Raw genomic sequence first — 22,625 nt, 5'->3', positions numbered from 1 at the left:
TTACTATTTCTGCTTTTTTGCCTTTAAGTGTAAAATTTTAATGCCCTAATATGTGTTTAGTCTTTGTAAAGGTATCATGAACCAATGAGAAAAAGGTTGTGTTCCTTTCTATCACAGTTCTATTCTCTCCAGATATCTATCATATCTAGCTTATGTAAAATTCTGTTCACTTCTTGACTTCTTTTTTAAAAGTTAGATTTATTTAGTTCTGAGAAGGGAAAATTAAAGTCCCTAACTATTATAGTACTGCTATCATTTCCACCTGTAATTCATTTATTTTTTCTTTTGAAAATTTAGATGCTATTATATTTACTGGGTATAGGTTTTGTATTGATATTGCTTCATTGTCTATTGTACCCCCCCCCCAAATATAGTTACCCTGTTTATCTCTTCTAATTAAATCTATTTTAGCTTTAACTTTGTCTGAGATCATGATTGCTACCTCTGCTTTTTAGTTCAGCTGAAATAAAATTAATTCTACTCCAGCCTGTTATTTTACCTCTGTATGTGTCTCTTATTTTTAAATGTCTTGTAAACAAGATCCCATTTTAATTCCGTTCTACTGTCCATTTTGGTTTTATGGGTGAATTCATCTCATTAACATTGAACATTGTAATTAGTATTTGTATATTTCCCTCCATCCTATTTTTCTTTACTATTATCTTTCTTGGCCTCTTTTTACCCTATTGTTCCTTACCAGTCTAGTTTATTTCTAAACATCCCTATTCCACACCCTTTTAAAGAATCCTTTCCTTATCCTCTCCTATTATCCTCCTATTCATTATTCTACCTACCCTTCTAAAAGCCCCTCCCTTATCCTGTTCCTTATCCTCTTATTTCTTTATGTCCTCCTGTTTCTTTATAAATTTGGAAGACTTTTATACCCTTTTAGATGTATATGTTGTTCCTTCTTTAACCCAGATCAGATGAGAGTAAGATTCCAGCACTACCAGCCCTTCACCCCCACCTGTTTCCTCCATATCAGTTTATCCTTTCATACCTCATTTGTATGAGATAATTACTCATATTTATCTTTTCCTACCCAATTTTATTTTTTTAGATTCACCCCATCATATTCAGGTCAGCCCCTACCTTTCTTTCAGACTACCCAAGTAATGATGACAATCTTAAGAATACTGATAACATTTTCATATATAAGATATGAAGTTTGATCTTAATGAGTCCCTTCCAATTGGTCTTTAAGGCTTTCCTTATATTTCTTCTGAATGTTATATTGAATTTTCCATTGAGTATTGGGCTTTTTGTCCCAAATACCAGAAAGTCTTTTAGTTCATTAAATATCCATTTTTTTCCTTTTTAAGATTATACTAAACTTCTCTGGGTAAGTTATTTTTGTTTGTAACCTCAGCTCTTTTGCCCTTTTGGATATAATGTTCCAAGACTTATGGTCTTTTAGTGTAGAAGCTGCTAGGTCTTGTGAAATTATGATTGTAGTTCTGCAATATTTAAATTGTTTTTTTCTTGTTGCTTGTAATATTTTCTCCTTAACCTGGAAGCTCTAAAACTTGGCTATGATATTCCCTTAAGTTTTTTTTTTAAACTGGTATCTCTTTTAGTTTGTAGATTTTCTTTAATAATTTTTTTTGTGGTATTGTATCAATATCCTTTTTTTTTATCATTACTTTCAATTAGTCCAACAATTCATGTATTGTTTTTCCTCAATCTTTTCTCCAGATTGGTTGTTTTTCTAATGAGATGTTTCATAGTCTCTTCTATTTTTTCATTCTTTTGATTTTGTTATATTTCTTGGGATTTTATAACATCATTAGTTTCCCCTTGCCCAATTCTAGTTTTCAAGGAATTATTTTCATCCTTAAGATTTTGGGTCTCACCTTATTGTTTGACTTTCTTTTCATAATTTTCTTGATTTTCTTGGATTGCTTTTATTTTTTCCCTAATTTTTCTTCAGTCTCTCTTATTTGATTTTTGAAGTCCTTTTTAAGTTCTTCCAAGAACTCTTTTTGGGCTTGTCACTATTTAATATTGCTCTTTGAGGTAGGAGTGGCTTTTTTTTTTACCCTCACTATCTTCCTCTGAATATGAACCCAGATCTTCTTTTATACTATAGTAGCTATCAATGGTTGGGTTTTTTCTCCTTTACTTACTTATTTTTATTTTGTTTTATTTTTAGTGGCTTATTATTGTAATCAAGTTTTAATCTTTAGCTATGGGTGATGGTGCCTCAGTGCTGTCTTTTTTTTTTCCTGAATTCTGTCAGGAGTCTTGGGCACTCCTCTCTTCCCCTAAGTCATGTCTATGGCCCTCAGTCACATTATCTTTCTCCCTGAGGTAAGGCATTCACTGGGCATGGGCTCACTCCTCTTTGCTCCTCCTTGCCTGGAGCCTTATCCTGGGATCACCTCTGGTCAGCACCACTACGCCTGGCATCGGGAGACAAAGGAGGGTCCTTCAATCTTCCTTTACTCAGCAGCCTGATCCTCATGCTGTTCCTAGATAAAAGTTCCTGAGATGGAAGTTCCTGAAGCCTGGGCAGTTACCCGAGGACTAGTTGTTTGTTGATTCCCAGGAGTTTGCCTGGAGGTGTTTGCACCTCACTCAAGCCAAACCTCAGCCCTTTGAGGTTCTGTGTTTCTTGAAGTCCTTTCAAGTTGTCTTAAGAGGACATCTTCCTTATCCCTTTATTTTTGCTGCTCTGTGTTCACTCTGAGGTTATGTTCTGTCTGTTTGTGGAGGAAATTTGAAGAGCCTAGAATTTTCTGACTTACTCTACCATCTTCCTAGAATCTGCCTCTGTATTTTGTGCACTTAATCTGTTGTACTCATTGAACTTAAAAAGAAAAGTCTGCAGAGAACTTGGTAGATATGTGATTTTTATACTATTGACTCTAGTAGTATTCATTACTGATAGATGTTTTCCTAAAGTTTATATGAAGTTGACAATAGTACATTGTCCATGGGTTATATCTATCAGTAGTCTTTTCCATTCTTACCACAAGCTGATCATCACTGGAGAGAGTCATGGAATTGTGCCATTTCATCTGAATAATTGGCTTGATTACTCTCCTGGAATGTATGGCCCTCTACAAGATAGGCATAGAAGAAGGAATTTGGTTTTTAATAAAAAAAAATATTGTTTTTCAGAGCATTCTCAGTTATGTTTGGTTTTAGTTATTTTCCTTCCCTCAAACCTTTGACAGGAGTGAGAGATGTTGTTATATACAAGGTGTTCATCTGGCTAATAGTCTAGGATGAACAAAGTCTTTTTTTGTTTGTTTGTTTGTTTTGGTGAGGCAGTCAGCATTAAGTGACTTGCCCAGGGTCACACAGCTAGTAAGTGTCAAGTGTCTGAGGTCTGATTTGAACTCAGGTCCTCCTGATTCCAAGGCCTGGAGCTTTATTGACTGTGCCACCTAGCTGCCCCTAACGAAGTAATTTTGAAGCATTTTTCCAAAAATAATTATTTTCTAGTTCAAATCAAAAGAAAATAAAATCAATCATGGAGTTTTCTGCATTTTTTCAAAGTTAAAAAACCCCCACTACGTACTTTAAGTAAAAGTTTTAAAGATTGAGATGATGATGATAATGATAATAATAATGATATAAATTTTATGTAGCATTTTTAAGTTTGCAAAGTCCTTTAGAAATATTTTTTTTTTTGAATCCTAACAACAACATTGGAAGGTGCAATTGAGGAAACCTGTGACTAAGGTTGAGTGAATTGCTCACAGTCATAAAACTAGTGTCCATGGCTAGGTTTGTATTCTGCTCTGCCTTATTCCAAGTGTAGCTCTCTATCCACTGTGCCACATGATTCCCTCTGCTTCGTGGCACAAAGGGACAGTGGGAAGAGAAGAAGAAGCATTCCTATAGTGCTCACTTTGCACCAGGCACTGTGCTAAGGGCTTTTTACAAATATTATCTCATTTGATCTTTACAACAACTCTGTGAAATAGATGCTAGTATTTTCCACATTTTACAGTTGAGGAAACTGAGATAAACAGATGTTAAGTGATTTGCCCAGGTTCACAGGGTTAAGTAAGTGCCCGAGGTTGGATTTAACTCAGATCTTGGGCAGCTAGGTGATGCAGTGGATAGAGCACCAGTCCTGGAGTCAGGAGGACCTGAGTTCAAATGCGACCTCAGACCCATAACACTTACTACCTATGTGACCCTGGGCAAGTCACTTAATCCCATTGCCTAGCAAAAAAAAGAAAAACAAAACAAAACTCAGGTCTTCCTGACTCCATGCCCAGCATTTTATCCACTATGCTGCTTTTTATTAGGCAAGGGATACCAGTGTTCATAAACTCTTGCTCATTTTCTAAAGATGTTTTCAGCAAAAATTCTATTATCTATTATTTCTTTAGTGTGCATACCTACTCTCCCAACATTATTTAAAATACCTTGAGTATAGTTTTCTTGAAACTGTTGCCAAAACCATTGTGTTCAATATTCTGGTGATACTACTCTCAGCATTTAACAATGCTGATCTTCATTCAGCAGACATTATGGCATCAGGCTTCCACATCTTTCTGGCTTGGTAGGATATACCAGTCCTTTTCTCCACTGACTTAGTTTTTGAGAATTCAGAGTCATCTTTATTCTCTTATCATGCCTTGAAATACAGTTTTGGTGCAGGAATGAGTTCAGTGTCTCAAAGATAGAAAGGGAATTTAATCAATTATCTCTTCTGTTTTAGATTTAAAATATGTATATATAAAGAATAATTTTATTTCTAAATAGAAACAACTTGTTTTCATTGACAACCCTTCTGTAGAATTTCTTTGAGGTTCTTCTATTTGGAATCATTTCACTTTTGGTTCTTATACATGTTTAAAGTATTCCTGTAATCTTAACCTAGGTAGTAGTGTTACTGACCTTATCCTTTTTTTCATGTTTTATACATAATTTTTATTATGTTTTTCTCAATTATAAGTAAACAAAAATTTTAACATTAGTTTTATTTTTAATTTTTAATTCCAGATTCTCTCTTTCTTTCCCTCCTTTTCTTCCTTCCTCCTTGAGAAGGTACGCAATTGGATATGGACTATATACTTGCAGATTTACTGACTTTATTTTAAGATTGTATATGAAATTCCAAGAGTTATAGTATTTTTATCCAAATTACACATTTCAAAATGGATGTGCTTTTGGCCTTATTCATCCACAGGTATTTTTTTTGTTATTAGATAGTTAGGGACAATGTTTTTCCTTTCTTACTAGAAACAAACTCCCTCAAATAGTGAGATCTTAGGACACAATCTTATATAACATTAACACATACACTAAGACAGGCAGCAGCTATGGTCAGATAGATACATGAATTTGGCCTATTTTTATATCAAAATTATATTTTCTCTCATTTCTTTTAGTAGACCCTACAACATATTTTGTGGGATTCTCAAATTCTCAAAGCCTTCAGCTTTAGTTTTATTTGGTGAGAGTTGAATGACTCTTCAGTGGTCAGTCAGTATACATTTTTAAAGCACTTAATATATCCCAAGCTTTATGCTAAAAGCTGGAAATATGAAGAAAGGCAAAAGATGGTCCCTGCCATCAAAGAGCTCACAATCTAGTGGGGGAGACAATATTCAAAATAATTGTAGATATAAGCTCTGTGTGTGTGTGTGTGTGTGTGTGTGTCACACACACACACACACACACGCGTGTGCACACACACACGATAAATTGGAGGTAATCAATAGTGGGAAGGCACTAGATTTAAAAGGTATTAGGAAAGGTTTCCTTTAGTAGATGAAATTTTAGCTTGCTCTTAAAGGAAGTCAGAGAAGCCTGGAGGGAGAGATAAGAGGGTTAGCATTCATTGCATTATAATTCCATATTTACACTTTTGGAGACATTAGCCTTTACAGTATCTACCTGAAGGACTCCTAATTTCATCTGTAGGCTCAAAGTCTTACTAACTGTGTGGTTGAAATATGCAATTTCTTACCTTCCCTTTACCTATCCTGTAAGCACACTGAAAACAGTGCCAGCTACTCAATTTTGTCTAAATGGTGAGGGAAGGTATTGCCTAAACATAGTTTTCTGAGTCTAAAATGTTATTAGTTTTATGTTTACATTCTTTTTTTTTTTGGACTTTAAGGGAGCTCTTTTTTCAGGGATCATGTAACATTCAAGTATGAGGCCCCTGTTTACATAATATTGGTGCCTCAGAATTGATAACAGATGATGTTCTAGTTGGGTGAGCCCTTTACATTGTATGATAGTCATGACTATTATTGGCTGCATATAAACCTAGTCACTGCTTGTACCTTTTTTCATAGGGAACATCAGAAAAGTAAAACACATTAACTCTCTGCAGATAGGTACTTCTCTATAAAGTAGGGATATGCCAATATGTTCATTAATTTGTGGATAACATAACCAAAACCCCACATATAAAGGACACAGGAATTTTTCTTTTAAACAGTTACTTCTTGGTCTAAGTCTTATATTGTATACTCTACCGTGCTGTTACACCAAAGTATTAGTGAATGAGTGGCTTGTCTTACTGGTCTACAAGTTTATGTGTTAGCTCATTAAATGAGTTTTTCTGAAATATTATACGACTAGCAATTTGTAGTCCTAGAGAGATAACATATTTTGTACTAAAGTTAATTTACAAATGATTTTTAAAATCAAAGAGTTAGACTAGATGATATCTCAGCTTTTTTTCATCTCTGAATCCTCTGGGATTCACAGAATTTCCCTACATTTTTGTTGCTTTGGGTTGCTCCAGAAGGACTTATCATCATGGGCTAGCCTGATAACTTGAAAACTCTTTTTATCTGATGAGAATGCTGGAAGTATAGCTAATTGTCCCCTAGACAAAACGTCTAGGGGACAGGTAGCTGTACACATATGCAAATCTTCCTTTACAACCATGATATTCCATCTGGTTACACACACACACACACACACACACACACACACACACCACACACACACACACACGCACGCACGATCTACATTAAAGAAATGTTTCAAAATTCCTATGAACATAGCTATATTTTACCCAACAACAGAGATTCATTTTGGTCTGATTCACATTATAAGAGTAACATGAAACTTCTGAAGAAGTCCACTATCACAGTCTATAACTACTACCAGGATGGGCCACTATTATTCTTTACATCATCTACTGTTCTTAGAGTCATATATTGGTGGCACTACAAGCCCAGGAGAACTAAATATCGTGTCTTGTCAGTACTGATGTAGGCTAGGGACTCAGACTCCCATTTGCCCTTGTCCAGGTTCCTGCCCTTGTCCAGGGTACTGATCTTTTCCTTTTTAAAATCACTTTAACTGTTGCTTCCATTAATAATGTATCTAGAGTCATTTTTATCCTTTAAAGGAATTTCTCAAACACTTCTGTTAATCTCTTAGTAGTGACATGAGAAGACCTAGTTAGTACTCATTTATATTTAATGGCTTGCAGAATGCTTTTTTTTTTGTTTCTGTGACAATTTAAGTGTACCTCATTGATTTTTGGTCTGCCTCTAAATATAAATCTACGAAGTAATATGTAGCAGAAAATCCACCTAAAATATTCAGTATTATATTTAATATTATTTTGTTTAGTACTAATACTTTTATAGTTTTAAAAATAATAAAGTTATATCATTTTGCTTTTGTACTCATGGTGTTCTTTAGACACAGGTATTGTAAGATGAAACAAATGTGGTAGGAATTTTTAAAATTCCACCAACGTCACAGAGAAATATAGCTTAGAATAGAGTCTCCTGATAATTGAGACTAGGTATTCCCTAACCCTATTCCAGGTTATTTTGTCCTTGCCACTTTCTTTACTTTTTTTTTTTGGCAGTTGGGGTTAAGTGACTTGCCCAGGGTCACACAGTAAGTATCAAGTGTTTGGTCTGAGACCGGATTTGAACTCAGGTCCTCAGGACTTCAGGGCCGGTGCTCTATCCACTGCGCCACCTAGCTGCCCCTACTTTCTTTACTTTTATTTATTCAGGAAAGAGTCCTCCTGAATTTTATAATAGCACATGCAACATTTGTTGTTGTTGTTTTTTGTCCTTTGTTCTTGAAGAGGACATGACATCAGGGAGGTGATGCCATGACATGCAAGTGAATTGGATTTAGTGAGGGAGGCCCATGCAAAGTCACCAGCTTCACTTTCTCGTATGGAACCATCCGGGTTCAGTGGCAAAGTATAGATTAAGATGACTGGAGATGGCCTTGGATGAAGTGGGAGACCTTGGTCTTTTTAAGCTAAGGTCTTTAACAAGTCTCATTTATGCCCGTTCAGTGATCAAGGCTAGGTAAGAAAAATGCAATACTAATGTACAGAGAACTTCTGTTTCTGCGATGTTATTGATAAATAGCTTATATCAGTTAAAATAATTCATGGGAACATCCTTTTTTGGAATATCTACTTTGACAGATTGAATGCTAGATGTTTGAGTCTCTTTTCCTCATGTAGATAACCATTTCCTCTATTAGATTTTCTATTTCTGGCTATTTTTCAACCCTCAGGAAGAACCTAAGAAAGTCCGCTTTGATTATGACTTATTCCTGCACCTTGAAGGCCATCCACCTGTAAATCACCTCCGTTGTGAAAAGCTAACTTTCAACAACCCCACAGAGGACTTCAGAAGAAAGCTGCTGAAGGCAGGAGGGGTGAGTGCTGCTACTCATATCAAAAGCCATCCCATTAAAGATGTACTGATTTGTTAGTACATTATAAAATTCAATAAGGTTTTCTCTTCTGCTGAAGGCACTTAATAGTTATTTGCAAGATTTAGCTCAGGATTGTTTCTGAAGCAGAAGGTAAGCAAAGAAAGTTCTGAACCAACTACCTGATGTATACAGTTCATTAATGGAACCTCAGCTTCTCCTTAAGGTCAGAGCGCTTCACATTTATTGCAACACAGGCAAATTCCCAAGCATGCACGCAAAACTTCCCAAATTTAAGGTCAGGCATTACATTATAAGATCCCTGTGTGAGGTTGAAAACTCAAGTCTTAAGTTAATACCAAGAGGAGTTAGTGTCTGAAGGCTAAGTTCCTTTCCAAAATTTTCCTGATTGTATTATTTGGAAAATTTATTTCATGCTGAATTTCTTTAGGGAGGTGAATGTATATTTTTATTTGTTTGTACTCCCTTGTAATGAAATGGAATTTTTCCTTGAGATTGGTAGGGTTAAGATTAACAATTTAATAAATTGTGAAGTTCTATCCTAATGTGCAACCCCGTTCTTTGTAATTCAATGATGGCGGGTGAGATTAAAGAAGGCTGTAATATAAACATAATCCTAATAGCCTTCTTTACACACAAAAGGCATATCCCAGCCATGTTTGCTACAAAGCCAAATTCTGTGTATTAATTTAAAATTTGTTTTGTGCCTTCTCTCTGAAGCCCCTGCTTTCTACCATTGTGTGGGCAGCTCAGACTCTGCATTTTTGGAAACTTTTCTCTAGAACTAATTCTGTGGAACATGTTCTCCTAGGCTTATCACAGTTCAAGTTCAAGCGTGGGATGTCAGGGGATTCCAAGCAAAGTTGTACCTTCTACTCTGACTCTGCTATCTACATAGTGCATTGAAATAAGATAACTCAAATATGTCTTCCTCTGTGTTTGTATTTGTTCAGTTGTTTTTTAGTTGTGTCAGACTCTTTGTGACTCCATTTTGGGTTTTCTTATCAAAGATACTAGAGTGGTTTGCCATTTCCTTCTCTAGCTCATGTTACAGGTGAGGAAACTGAGGCAAACAAAGCTACAGGGTCACACGACTAGTAAATGTCTGAGTCTAGATTTGAATTCAGGTCTTCTTGACTCCAGGCCTGGCACTTTATTCACTGCTCCACCTAGCCACCTAGCTGCCCTGTCTTCCTCTGTGACCCCTGCTTTAAAAGCTCACATTTCTCATGAATTGCCAGTAAAGAATAATTTTAGCCAAAGACAAATCACCTAGCCTGGGGTGCCCACCTGAATCCTATGTGGAATCCCAAAATTCCATAGTAGCCCATGACAGTTTGTTCAAACCTAAAGAATCCTTTTTTCATTCATAGGTGAAAATGGTGAGTTATTTCACTTGTTCTGCCCTTTTTTAAAACCTCAATCCTTCAGGTAGTATTCCCTAATAAATAGCCTTGTAATTCTTCTCCTTTATTGAATTATATTGTTAAGGATTTTGGTCTAAAACGTGGTTTCAGTTTGTAAATTTTTGTTGATATGTAATCTCAAATGAATTTATCAATTCCATAAAATAGACATTTAAAGTACTGTATTGCAGAATTTTAGGATTTCTATAGCCAGCGAAAGGACAGATCACTGCCTCTTATATAAAGTAACTAATAATACAAAGTGATATGATTATAAAGAGAGAGTACTGACAATTTTTTTTGTCAAAATAAATGAGAATAAATATAAATCATTGTCCTTATGAAGAGAAATAATTTTTTTAATATGATTGAATATATCATGATGTCATTTTCCTCCTCTGACCAATTATTTTATGGATAATTTGCTACTTTTATGAATTAAAAGGAAATATTTTGCTATATACATATAGTATATTAATAATATCTGGGAATATTGACAAATGAATGCTAATTAACACTTCAGTGATTGACACAGCTTTTTGGAAGAGTTTTAAAATTTCTTTAATGTCGTAGGTAAATACATGTTTGCTGATAAAATTTAGTTACTAGTTAAGAAAAGATTATATTCTGTTATGAGCTACTTAGAGCATTTTTTCTTTCTTTTTTTCTTTGTAACCTCAATTTGGGTGCTGAAATTTTAGGTTTTTTCCTTATATACTTGTCTTCATTACCTCACCATGGGAAGTGTCCATTTTAAAAACATAAGATCAGTGAGGTTATTTAACTCACAATATTCTGAAATATGAAGTATTCTGCTTATTCCCACTACCTAAATCCTTGAGTGTGAGGATTAATCTTGAGTTATTGTATTACAATTTACTATAGCTGAATGAACAGGCACTTTTGATTGCATCAATAAGGAACTTGCAGAAAGGGATAGAAAATGTGTTCCTAGTGTCCTTGGTTATCTTATTTATGGGTTATTATTCAAGTATGAACCCAGGACCAATGAGATTCTCATGTTCCCTGAGGTATGGCCAGTTACGGTGTATGTGTAGTCATTCGAATCCAACCCCTCCTTTATGTATAATGTAGGGCAGTGTATATCTGGAAACACACATACTTGAGCCTCCTTGACCGTAGCTTCCTGAAACCTTTTCTATCTCTAATTCCTTCCGTCTTTTCAGTCTGGAAAAAACCTCTCAGGAGCTGTGATAGTTACTGAGAAAATATGATGGAAGACATATTTGTGGTGTAGCTGTGTTCCTCTCGGCTGAGAAAGGGGTGGATCTAGAGTTAAGTGATGGCATTTAAATATTTAGGGACAAATGGTACGAATTAATGAATAGTAATTTGAACACATGTTGCCTTCCAATCCTTGCATGTGCAATTGAACCTATTCCTCCACACTTCTGCCTCCCATCCCTTCTTAGTACTCCCATAGTCTGTGGAGTAGTGAGTGGTGCAGGAGATGGTGGAAGGAGGGTGAAGATCATGTTCTTCATGACTTTCTTGTTGTGCATCACACAATACAGTCCCCCATAGAAACAATGCTATTCATGACAACTTAGAGTAATCTAATTAATAATCTAACTGAAATACATGTATATTTGTGATAGTTTCATATTTTAAAAAATATTTTGAATTATCAGCATGTTATATTTTATCTACTTTATATCTTCACTCAATTTCAGAGTTTAGGAACCTAACAACCATTTACAGTATTATTTCTGGGGAAAGAATGAATTTTGGCTAATAAATCAACCTTTGGAATATAATCCATTTTTAACTGTTATAATTTATTTATTTATTTATGGTTTTTTTTTGCTAGGGAATGGGATTAAGTGACTTGCCCAGGGTCATATAGCTAGTAAGTGTTATGTGTCTGGATGTGGGATTTGAACTCAGGTCCTCCTGAATCCAGGGCCAGTGCTCCATCCACTGAGCCACCTAGCTGCCCCTGTGATATTATTTTTTAAAAGACTCATTCTACTTATATTAAAAGTAACTAAGGCATCTGTCAATCAGACTCACATATGTATATCATATAGCATGATCCTGAGTATTTTAATGTCCTACTTAGTTTCCTTTGGCCACTTTCTTGCTTATCAGTTAATATACTTAACAAATGCCTATAATGGGACAAATGTGATCTATATGACTTTTCAGATCTTAGATACTCTCCTCTTAATGTTTCCAAAGGCGACTCTTTTTTTTTTTGTCATACCACAGTATTGACTCATTGATCTTGCAGAGTACTAAATCCTCTGCATCTTTTTTATATGAACTGAGATATTGTGATACCTTCCCTGTCTTGTACTTGTTTTAGGCGTCAAGAGGTTTCTGGATCCTGTCATCCAGTGTTGATTGTTGCACTCAACTTTGTGACATCTGTGAAACTGATAAGCATGTAATCTATGTCTTTATTAAATTCTCTGAGAAGAATGTTAAACAGAAAAATGTCAAATAGTACATATTACCTGGATGTGTGTGTCTGTGTAATATTTGATTTCAGTTTATATCCAAGTTTAGAACCAACCATTAATGACTTTTCTTTCAGGGTGGCCATTCATTTAGTTGTGAATCCAGCTATCATTACACCACTCTCTCGCTGTCTTGTTCAAAAAACAGTATGAGAAACTCTGTCAAATAATTTGCTTAAATGTAGATAAACTCCCTGTCACCTCATGAAAAAAGGAAATAAATTTACTCTTGCATAACCTGTGATTGGTGAAGCTTGCCAGCCTCTTGTGATTATTGCTTCCTTTTCTAGATGTTTATTAACTATCTTTTTAATTATACATGCTAGAAATTTATCAGTACTTGAAGTAAATCTCCCTAACTTCTGGGTTGCCACTCTTTTTATTTTTATTTTTTTTTGAAAATTGGGACATTTCCCTTTGTCCAGTTTTATGATATATCTCTCATTCTTTATAGTGTTTCAGACATCATTGACAGTGGCTCAGTAATCAGTTCCTATGGATGTGGTTTATCTGCACTGTGTAACTTGAAGTCACTGAGGCCTAGTTGGTGCTTCTTTATTATGTCCCCACTTAATCTCGGTTATCACCTTCCTAGACAACTCTCATCTTTCTTCTGTACCTTCCATTTCAAAAATCATTTTTCTTAGCTGAGAAAATAGAACCAAAATCATAGTTGAGCATCTCTTCATTCCCTCACCATGTAACCCCAATCTTCAAAAGTATTCAGGTACTCTATTGCCTCTACCATAAAATGCCAACTTAGCCTGTCATTTAAAGTTTTTCCACAATTGAGTTCCCACTTTCCTTTTCTGACTTTCATATTCATTCATCTTATATTCCACCTAAACTGGTTTATTAGTTTTCCTTTAAAATTGACATTGCATCTCTTGGTCTACCTCACCTAAGCCTCTCAGAATCCTTTTCTTCCTTCACAATTTAGTTGCACTGATACCTTCCATGCAAAATTTTTCCAGATCCTTCCAGTTTTCAGTGCTATTACTCTAGTCTAATTATCTCATGTTTATTTATACATGTTCGATTCACCCAATAGATCACAATTTTTTTAAAGGTAGGGACAATTTTATTTTTGTGTTTGTGTTTTCAGTCTCAATTTTACTGCCTGCACATAGTAGGTGTTTAATAATTAACTGGTGAGTTGAATTTAATAGTTAAAATAAACACCAGACTACCAGGTCCTTTTTGTATTTTATTGTCTTATCATAGATCCACTTAATTTTAAAGAGAGTGAGTAGCTTTTACATGTCTCTAGTCATACATTTGGGCAAGTAATTTGATTGAGTAGGTGTGATTCATTTAAGTACATCGAGTACTTAAGGCTTGGCCCTCAAAAATAAATACAACAGAAGCACTTTTTTTTTTTTTATCATCCTCTTAGTGTTAGTGTGCCTAATGGGTTGATTATATACTGGAAGATAAACTTGAGGTCACTGATAATTCAACAACGTGTCCTGATAAGTTTTCTCTGGTGTAGTCATCTTTTGTCTTTGTTTATCTTTTATCTTGGGAGTTCTTCGCCTTGATGCATAGTTTTACTTTTCTGTGCTCTTTTGAAGATTGCCTGTATTTTTGTATTTGTATTTTTGATCATACCACTAAAATAATAAAGTAAAAAAAAATCCATTTAGTGCATCACAAAATTCCTACTTCAAGGATTGTTTTTTATTAAATCCAGCTCCTTTTAAAATTTTATCACAAATTCAGCCAGTTGCAAATAATAGCTTATCTTATGTGGGGTGTCCCAAAAGTCTTTGTACAGTTTTAAGCTTTAGTAACTTTGGAAGTATAAATGCTACAAACTTATATAAATTCATTTAAAAGTCTAATGATTTGCCTTTCTTGTATGCTCATTTAGTTTTCTGAATTTTGAATAATATGTTTTTAAATTTAATTTTTAAGAAATGGGCATTCTCATTATTCATTTCTTGTCCAGCAATTTCAGGATGAACATTTTTCCAGACTGGTAGATCAGTCGAGGGGTTACATTGGCTCAGACATCTCAACCACCTAGCTATCTCATGTAAACTTTTTCTTCTACAATCACATCAAAATTTCACGTATTCATTGAATCCTTCTTTTTTGGTTGGCCTTAAGGCTACTATTCCAAATAACAGTCCTTTCAGCCACTGAAAAACAGCTGATAATTTTTTTTTACGAAGTTCAAAAATTGATTCGAGTGATACATAAGTAACACAAGATGGTGGTTATGTTGAATTTTAATCAGAAACATCAGTGTTTAAAAATTCCCAATAATCTTTCAAATCTAGGGGCGGGGAGGTAAATGAAGTTACTGAATCTTAAAACTGTGCTTTCCTTTTGAGATATCTTGTATTGGTAGCAGTCTTACAAACAGATTTTGTTTTAAAAGCACCACTATTGCCTTGTGAAGATTTTGCAAATTTTTTCAGCGTCCCTTTTAATATATACTAGTGACATAATGCATCCTATCATCTGCTTTATATGATGCCTTGCCACTTAATGAACAAGCATTTATTAGGTATCTATCATGTACCAGGAACCATACTGTGTTCTGGGATAAGGACAAAAAATGAAATAATCAGTCCTTTCCAGGAGCCCATATTCATTTGGTAGAAATAACATGCGTATTAGCATATCCAGAATGATGATATACAAAATAGATACTAGATAGTGAGAGAGGGCACTAGCTTTGACAGTTTTAGGAAGCAATTTTTGTGGAAGTTAGTTCTTAAGTTGTGTATTAAGGAAATAAAAGACTTTGTGAAGTGAAGGTGAGGAATAAGTGCTTTGCATGACTAGGTGATGGTAAGTACTTAGACATGGAGACAGGATGTCATCATTTGGAACAGAGAGAAGGCCAATTTATCAATACTGGTTTGGATTGTGGGATAGAGAGTAATGTATAATGAAAATGGAAAATAAGTTGGAGCCAAGTTGTTATGGGCTTTAAAGGCCAAACCAGAAGTTTTAATCTTTGAGATATAATAGGGATTCACTAGAAATTGAAAAGAGGAGTGATATGATCAAACCTATACTTAAGAAAAATCACTTTCCCACCTATGTGGAGGATAGTTGAGAGCTGGATTATACTTTAGTCAGGATCATTACTTAATAGGCCAGAAATGAACTAGTATGTTGAATGTATGAGTAGAGAGAAGTGGCTAGATTTGATAGGTGCTGTGTAGGAGAAATGGCAGTAATTGGTAACTGATTGGTATGAGGAATAAGGAAAAGTAAAGAGTTAGGAAATATTGGATAATTTTTTCACTTTAAAGACTATCTTTATTTTTCTTGATATTTTTTGGGCAATATGGCTAATATGGATATGTATTTTATGTGATTTCATGTATAACGGGAATCATTCCTTGCCTTTTCAGTGGATTGGTGAGGGGCTGTAAGAAGGGAGAGAATTTGGAATTCAAAATTTTTAAAAATGAATGTTTAAAAATTTTTACATATAATTGGAAAAATAAAATATTTTTAAAAAGAATAACACTGGTTATGAACCTTGATGGCTGGATTAATGGTGACAGTTATCTCTATTATTTATTATATGTTTATACATACCTAGATGCCATTGTTTTATATTACATCACCTCAATCAAAATAGAGATGTTCACTAAAGGATAGGGTTTGAAGAGAATGATAATGAGTTTTATTTTAAGATATAAGCCCAAGATGCCTACTGGGTATCCAGATTCAGTTGGAAATGTCAAGTAAGCTTCTTGTGATTCAAAGCTAGAGCTCAGGGGAGAAAATGAGGTTGGATATATAGATCATTTATGTAGAAATAGTAATTAAACCCAAAGGAGCTAATGAGGTCACCACGGCAGCAACTGTGAAGAGACAAGAGGTGAGGTCTCAGGACAGAGTCCGAACATGAAAGTATACCTAGTTCATAAAGACTATTCTAGTGAAAAATAAGATCCAGAGTGTGTCTTATCAAGGTATCAAGCCAGTAATGACTACTTATGCTGTCTAATGATTAGCCTTGGTAAATTCAGATGAAGTCATCTTCACATTGGCTTCAGACAGATGAATTATTTAGTCTCGACTGCTCTGGGAAAGGGTCCACGAGCTGCATTCTTGGAGGGAATCCCTTCACCTATGAAGTCCTGGATTCTTAAAGTATTGCTATATTAGTCACCATAATTATTTGTCTATGAGTCATTCTGATTTCCATTTAACATTCCTACTTTTCCTGTTGGTGATTTCTTTAGGGCTGGGCCAAATTAGAGGCAATGGGCATTGGTTTGTGGCTCTGTGTCCATTTTTACTTTCATGTCACAGAAGTTAGATCATGAATATTTAAGTTTTATGTAGGTACAGAGATTTAAAATTTGTGTCATGCATCTATAAAGCAGTGTGTAGCTTATGTTTTATTTAGTTCTTCACATAGAACGTATTGCAAGAAAAAGAGCACATTGTACTTACAATCTGGAAGCCTGGTTTTGACCCTGGCTTTGATTCAGAAAGAAAGGGAAAAAAGTGTTGAGTGGGAGAGGGTAGGACTCGATCGCCTTCATGGTCACTTCTAGCTCCAACCTTATAATTCTAAGTCACTCTGGAAATGTGTTGAGTTCATTTTGCTTCTGATTGAATGTAATTCAGCATTTGTTAACATCTACTGTGCACAAGGCACTGTACTACATGCTGTTGGATATAAAGGGAACATACAAAAAGAATCTCAGTCCCTCAAGGACATTACATTTTAGTTGGAGGGCATGCAACACATGCACAGAATTATGTATGTGAAAATTTCTTGAGGAGGGAAGTTGTTCTAGCAAGGGTTTTGGGAAAGGTTTACTACAGGAGAGGGCACAGGAGCTCAACCATAAAGGAAGTAAGTTAGGAATTCCAAAAAGTTGAGTTGAACAGTGAGTATATTCCATTTATGGGGGGACAGATTGGGAAAATGTACAGAGTTAGGAAGCTGTTCAGTTTACAAGTTCATAAAATTAAATTTATACCTTTGCAGGCATCCATGGATCTCATTAGAAACTACTTCTGGCTTCTCAAAAGATTGGTGACACTGTTTTGGGATTGACTACATTTTTGAAAACCCATCCTTTTTACAAATTAGCAAAGATATGATTCCAAAGTCAGACACTACTTCAGTTTGAGAATATATATCTATATCAAAAATAGCTTTAGGTGTATGGGAAGATCTGTTAGATCATGGGGGTTTTTCTTTCTAATCTTTGAATTCAGTAGCTAGAATTCTCTTTTATAAATGTAAGTATCATTATTGCATCCCTTTACCATATCTTTCCTTCTGTCAATATTTCTAAATGATCTCTTTCAAAAAAGTAAATTTTCAATAATAATTAATAATAATAATAATAGCTAACATTTATGCGGAGTAGCTAGTTGGTACAATGAATAGAATGATGGGCCTGAAGTTAGGAACTTGTTTTCTTGAGTTCAAATCTGGCCTCCGACACTTACTAGCAACATGACCCTGGGCAAGTTACTTAGCCCTGTTTGCCTTAGTTCATCATCATAAAGTGAGCTGGAGAAGTAAATAGCAAATCACTTGAATGTCTTTGCCAAGAAAATCCCAAACGGGATCACAAAGCATTGGATGTGACTGAAACGACCGAACAAAACATTTATATAGCTCTTACTATGTGCCAGCCACTTTGTTAAACACTTTACAATTATTATCTTATTTGATCCTCACAACAACTCTGGGAGGTAGATGCTATTATTATCATCCCCATTCTATAACTGAGGCAGACAGAAGTTAAGTGATTTTGCCAGGGTCACACAGCTAGTAAGTATCTGAGGTTAGATCTGTACTTAGGACAGACTCCAAGTCTGGTCCTCCAACCACTGTGCTGTTTATCTGCTGCACTTGAAAAGAAAAGGAGGCTTTTGTTGTGTAATTCCTTTATATTAAGGATCTATCAGTATATTTAGAAAAAACAAAACCTTATAGCCATGGGCTTTGGCATATTCAGAGAAAACATAAATATTGAGTATATTCTCAGAGTATTTATAGTAGCTTTATCCTTAATGGAGATGTATGTCATTGTAACCTTTTGTTTATTAACAATTTTTGACTTGGCTCAGATCATCAGCTTTAATGAATTTTGTAGCTAGTCAAAAGAAGAAATTGTCTTAGGAAACTAAGGAAAGTGAAGTGAAGTTCCACTGGGAAGATTTCCTTGAAATGAAAACTTTCATCATCATCATCATCATTATTAATTTTGTTGAATTTGATTCAGCATCACATATCAAAACATGTGCATGAAAGATAATACTAAAAAAAGGGAAAGAATTATCCTGTTTTAGAGTTTTTGCTTTCTGTGGAATGAGTCCCAGAGGTATTGAGAAAGTTCTTTCTCTTTCTCACTGCCTTAAAGCATGAATTATTCTCTTGAGACCAATAGTATTAAATTTTTTTTTAAATTTCCTGAGTGTTTGTAGATGCCTTAAATGAGAGTGTCAATAAAGAGATGATGGTGTCCTTTATTTCCTCTATATACTTTCTTGGGTTAAACCTCAATTGGGATTTTGGGAAGTAGAAAAAAAAAAGACCACAAAACCACAACCCAAATATTTTCAGAATATGGAAAGTGATAAGCTCACTGACTTTTCTTTTGTTAGACCACAACTAGAATCCTGTATTCAGGGCTGGGTCCCAATGTTTGTTTGGAAGACCTTCATTTATTTATTTATTTACTTACTTACTCATTCATTCATTCATTCATTCATTTGTTTTTGTTTTTGGCTAGGCAATTGTGGTTAAGTGACTTGTCTAAGGTCCCACAGCTAGTAAGTGTCAAGCTTCTGAGGCCGTATTTGAGTTCAGGTCCTCTTGACTCCAGGGCCTATGCTCTATCCATTATACCACTAGCTGCCCCTGGAAGGCCTTTGATACATCCAGAATTGTATGATGTTGTAATTGAACTTGTAAACATGTAGTAAAATATTATTTGAATGTGCTGAGGATGTTTACCCTTTAGAAGAAAAGACTGATAAAGGGGTAAAGAAAGAGGGAAGGTTGTTTTTAAGTATTTGAAGGACTGACATGTTAGAAGGATTTAGCTATATTTTTCATGGTTCTAGGGAGCAGAACAAAGTGAAATGGCTAGAGGTGGAAAGAGACAAATTTAGACTTGTTGTAAGGAAACATTTCCTAACAATTGGTTGGAATCTGGGTTCCTTTCTTTTCTGAAGAGCTTCTGTTAATGTATGTAGTATGTTCTCAGATTTGTAAATCCACTTATCTAAAACATCTAATGGAGAATAGAGACATTTTTGGTAAAAAAACAAAAAGCAAATCCCAAATCATGTTGCATACTTAATATTATTCAGCTAAATGTGATGAGAATGTTAAATCCATATACTCCATTGCGGTTTTTCCAGCAGATACATTTGAACATATTGGAAATGGCTGAGTCCTAGGATTTTAGCTGTGGAAGGGAGCTTAAATGTCTTTTACTGGCTCATTCTCAGTCCAACTCATAGAATATCAGGACTTGGAAGGGTGAGCAGCCTTCTAGTCCAACCTGCACATAAAGGCATCTCTACTATAACATATGACAAGTGACTGACCAGTCTTTTCTTGAATACCACCTGAATCCCTTCCAAAATAGAGGGATGCCCTGAATACTTATGGTAACACACAGCTTATTACTGAATGAGTTATCTCATTCTAATTTTTTTATTTTTCTAAAAATTATGTTCTCATATTGAGTAGAAATCTGGATGGATAGCAATTTATCTTAAGTCTTGTGGGGCTAAGAAATAGAGACATATATGCACGCTGTCTTGGGGAGGGGAGATGGGAGGGAGTGAAAATTAGAACTCAAAATCTTTATAAATCATTCTGCAAATGAACAAAAAAAAAAGAAATAGAGATATAGGATTTGACTGGTAGAAGTTATAACACAGTCATAGCAAATATTTATCAGATGGTAGTAATAATAATAACAGCTAGTATTTATATAGTACTTCAAGATTTGTTGAGCACTTCACATACATTATTTAAATTTTATCCTCATAACAACCCTAGGAGGAAGATCCTTTTATTATCCCCATTTAGAGATGGGGAAACTGAGGCAAAGAAAGATTAAGTAACTTGCCCAATATCACACAGCTTTACTTGAATTCAGGTTTTCCTGACTCCAAAGTTTAGCACTTTATGCCTGTACCACTGAGCTAGGCTTCAGGAAGGGTACAGAAGTAGATAAGACAATGCCTTATCCTTGCCCCTATGCTTTCCCCCCCCTCTCTTTTTGGTGAGGCAGTGGGGGTTAAGTGACTTGTCCATGGTCACACACAGCTAGTGTCAAGTATCTGAGGCTGGATTTGAATTCAGGTCCTCCTGACTCCAAGGCCAGAGCTCTATCTACTGCACCACTTGGAAATTTGTGCAATAATTTTTTTGGGGAGGGGTTGAGGCAATGAGGGTTAAGTGACTTGCCAAGGTTCACATGTAGCATCATGTGTCAGAGGCTGGGTTTGAACTCAGGTCCTTCTGACTCCAGGATCAGTGCTCTATCTACTGTGCCACCTATCTGCCCCACCCCTGTGCTTTTTTCAAGATAGGTAGGGTCTCAGAATTTTGTCTGGAGCATTAGGTAATAAAAACTTATCTTTTTAAAAAAATTAAAATTCACTCTCCTGTCCCTGGTCATAAGTTTATCAACTTAATATGAATAAAGGCTTTTAAAGTTGTATGTACTTATGTGATTGTCATGTCAGCATCATGTTCAGAAAAGGATTGTCATCAACTCCTTGGTAACTATCTCCTTTTTGTCTGGCATTGAGTGGTTCTATTCTCTGATATTTTTCTGGTTATTCTTTTACCAATGGTGCATAGATTTAAAGTGGTATTTAATCCACTCATGGATTGCTTGACAAGCAATTTCTTTTGTGGATTAAAAATTAAAGTTAACTGAAGCAGCAGTTAAAACTAGCCTTTCCAGGGGCAAAAATCCAATTCTGCTCAGAGGCAACCTGTTTCCTTAGGACATTAGACAACCGTTCTGTAAGTCTTGCCAGGGAAGAAATAGTAAAAATATTTTCTGTTTGTTTTAAGCCTGCAGCATAATGCAGTCTTGTTTCCCGGAGTGGGAAGTAACATTTATATGGTCTGCTTTTATAATATAGTGGAACCTCCACAAAACACTCTATTAGGAAGCAGCACTTGGTATGAGTCAGGTTCTGTTTGGACCCAAAAAGGGGGCCCAATTTTTAACACTTAAAAATACTGGAAAACCTCATTAAAGAATGATTTCATCAATGAAATTGTCCCATAGTAGATTCCAGGAGATGGATTTATAGTAAAGTTCCAGTGTGCTGCTAATTTTAAGTATTTGGACTTGACATTTTCAATCCTTAATTATGAATTTGAAAACTTAAGGCTCTTCTTTCTATAGGCACTTCTCCCACATTTGTAAAAATGACAAAAAAATTCTAAAAGCCTTTGGACTAAAATGATTTGTTTTTAGGCTTTGTTCAATAGGGGGCTAAGCTGCTGTTATCCAGTGTAACAAATTACTTTCTTAGTAACAGCTTTGCCTAGACTTTGTCTTCTGAAACAGATTTGAAAATACAGTTTAAGTACTTTAGTGGCAGACATATCTCTTCAGTGCCCAAATAGACAGCTGGCTGCTTATTAACAGATGACTGAAACAAATCATACCTTAGAAATTACTTCAGTGTATGTTACTGGAGAGGCTCACTTGGAACTGCATAGCTCATGTGGCGTTGAACTGGCCTTTTGATTATTTTCTGATCGTATTGACCTTGGGATCTACTGTTCCCAAGAACCAAGGATGCTGCTGTTATCTGCTCTTGCTCTGGAAAAAGATAGTTCATTTATGTGTATTATAGACAAACCTGGATGCCTTATTTTACTTAATTATTTTACTATTCTCAGAAAATTATTGTTAATTATTAAAAATAGTATTTGATGATAATTTAATAGTCTTTTCTTTCTTTTTATCTTTGGTTTTTCCTTCCTAAGACTGAATATCTTAAAACTCCTAGAAACTCCTTTTCTAAAGACTGTATATGTGTATATAAGGATATAGACATTCTATGTATGTGTGAAGAGAGTACATTAGGTATAGTATCT

At 35.1% G+C, this 22,625-nt stretch overlaps 1 protein-coding gene across 6 annotated transcripts in view; it reads left to right on the top strand.

Annotated features, from left to right (window-relative positions):
• The window catches only part of MLLT3 (MLLT3 super elongation complex subunit), a 317,963-nt gene that overhangs the window by 184,782 nt on the left and 110,556 nt on the right, over window positions 1-22,625 (top strand). For 5 of the 6 annotated variants that reach the window (XM_078153052.1, XM_078153054.1, XM_078153055.1 and 2 more), the window contains one exon: window positions 8,485-8,628. The exons of the other annotated variant lie outside the window; for it this stretch is intronic. In XM_078153052.1, the coding sequence (XP_078009178.1) occupies window positions 8,485-8,628 (144 nt within the window). The remainder of the gene's footprint in view (window positions 1-8,484; window positions 8,629-22,625) is intronic. 6 annotated transcript variants of the gene reach the window in all.

The sequence above is a fragment of the Phascolarctos cinereus genome, unplaced genomic scaffold (assembly GCF_003287225.1).
Source record: "Phascolarctos cinereus isolate Bilbo 61053 unplaced genomic scaffold, phaCin_HiC Scaffold_4;HRSCAF=312, whole genome shotgun sequence".
NCBI classification, from domain to species: Eukaryota; Metazoa; Chordata; class Mammalia; order Diprotodontia; family Phascolarctidae; genus Phascolarctos; species Phascolarctos cinereus.
Note: the sequence above shows the minus strand (reverse complement) of the source record. Positions and strands in the feature narration are given on the sequence as shown.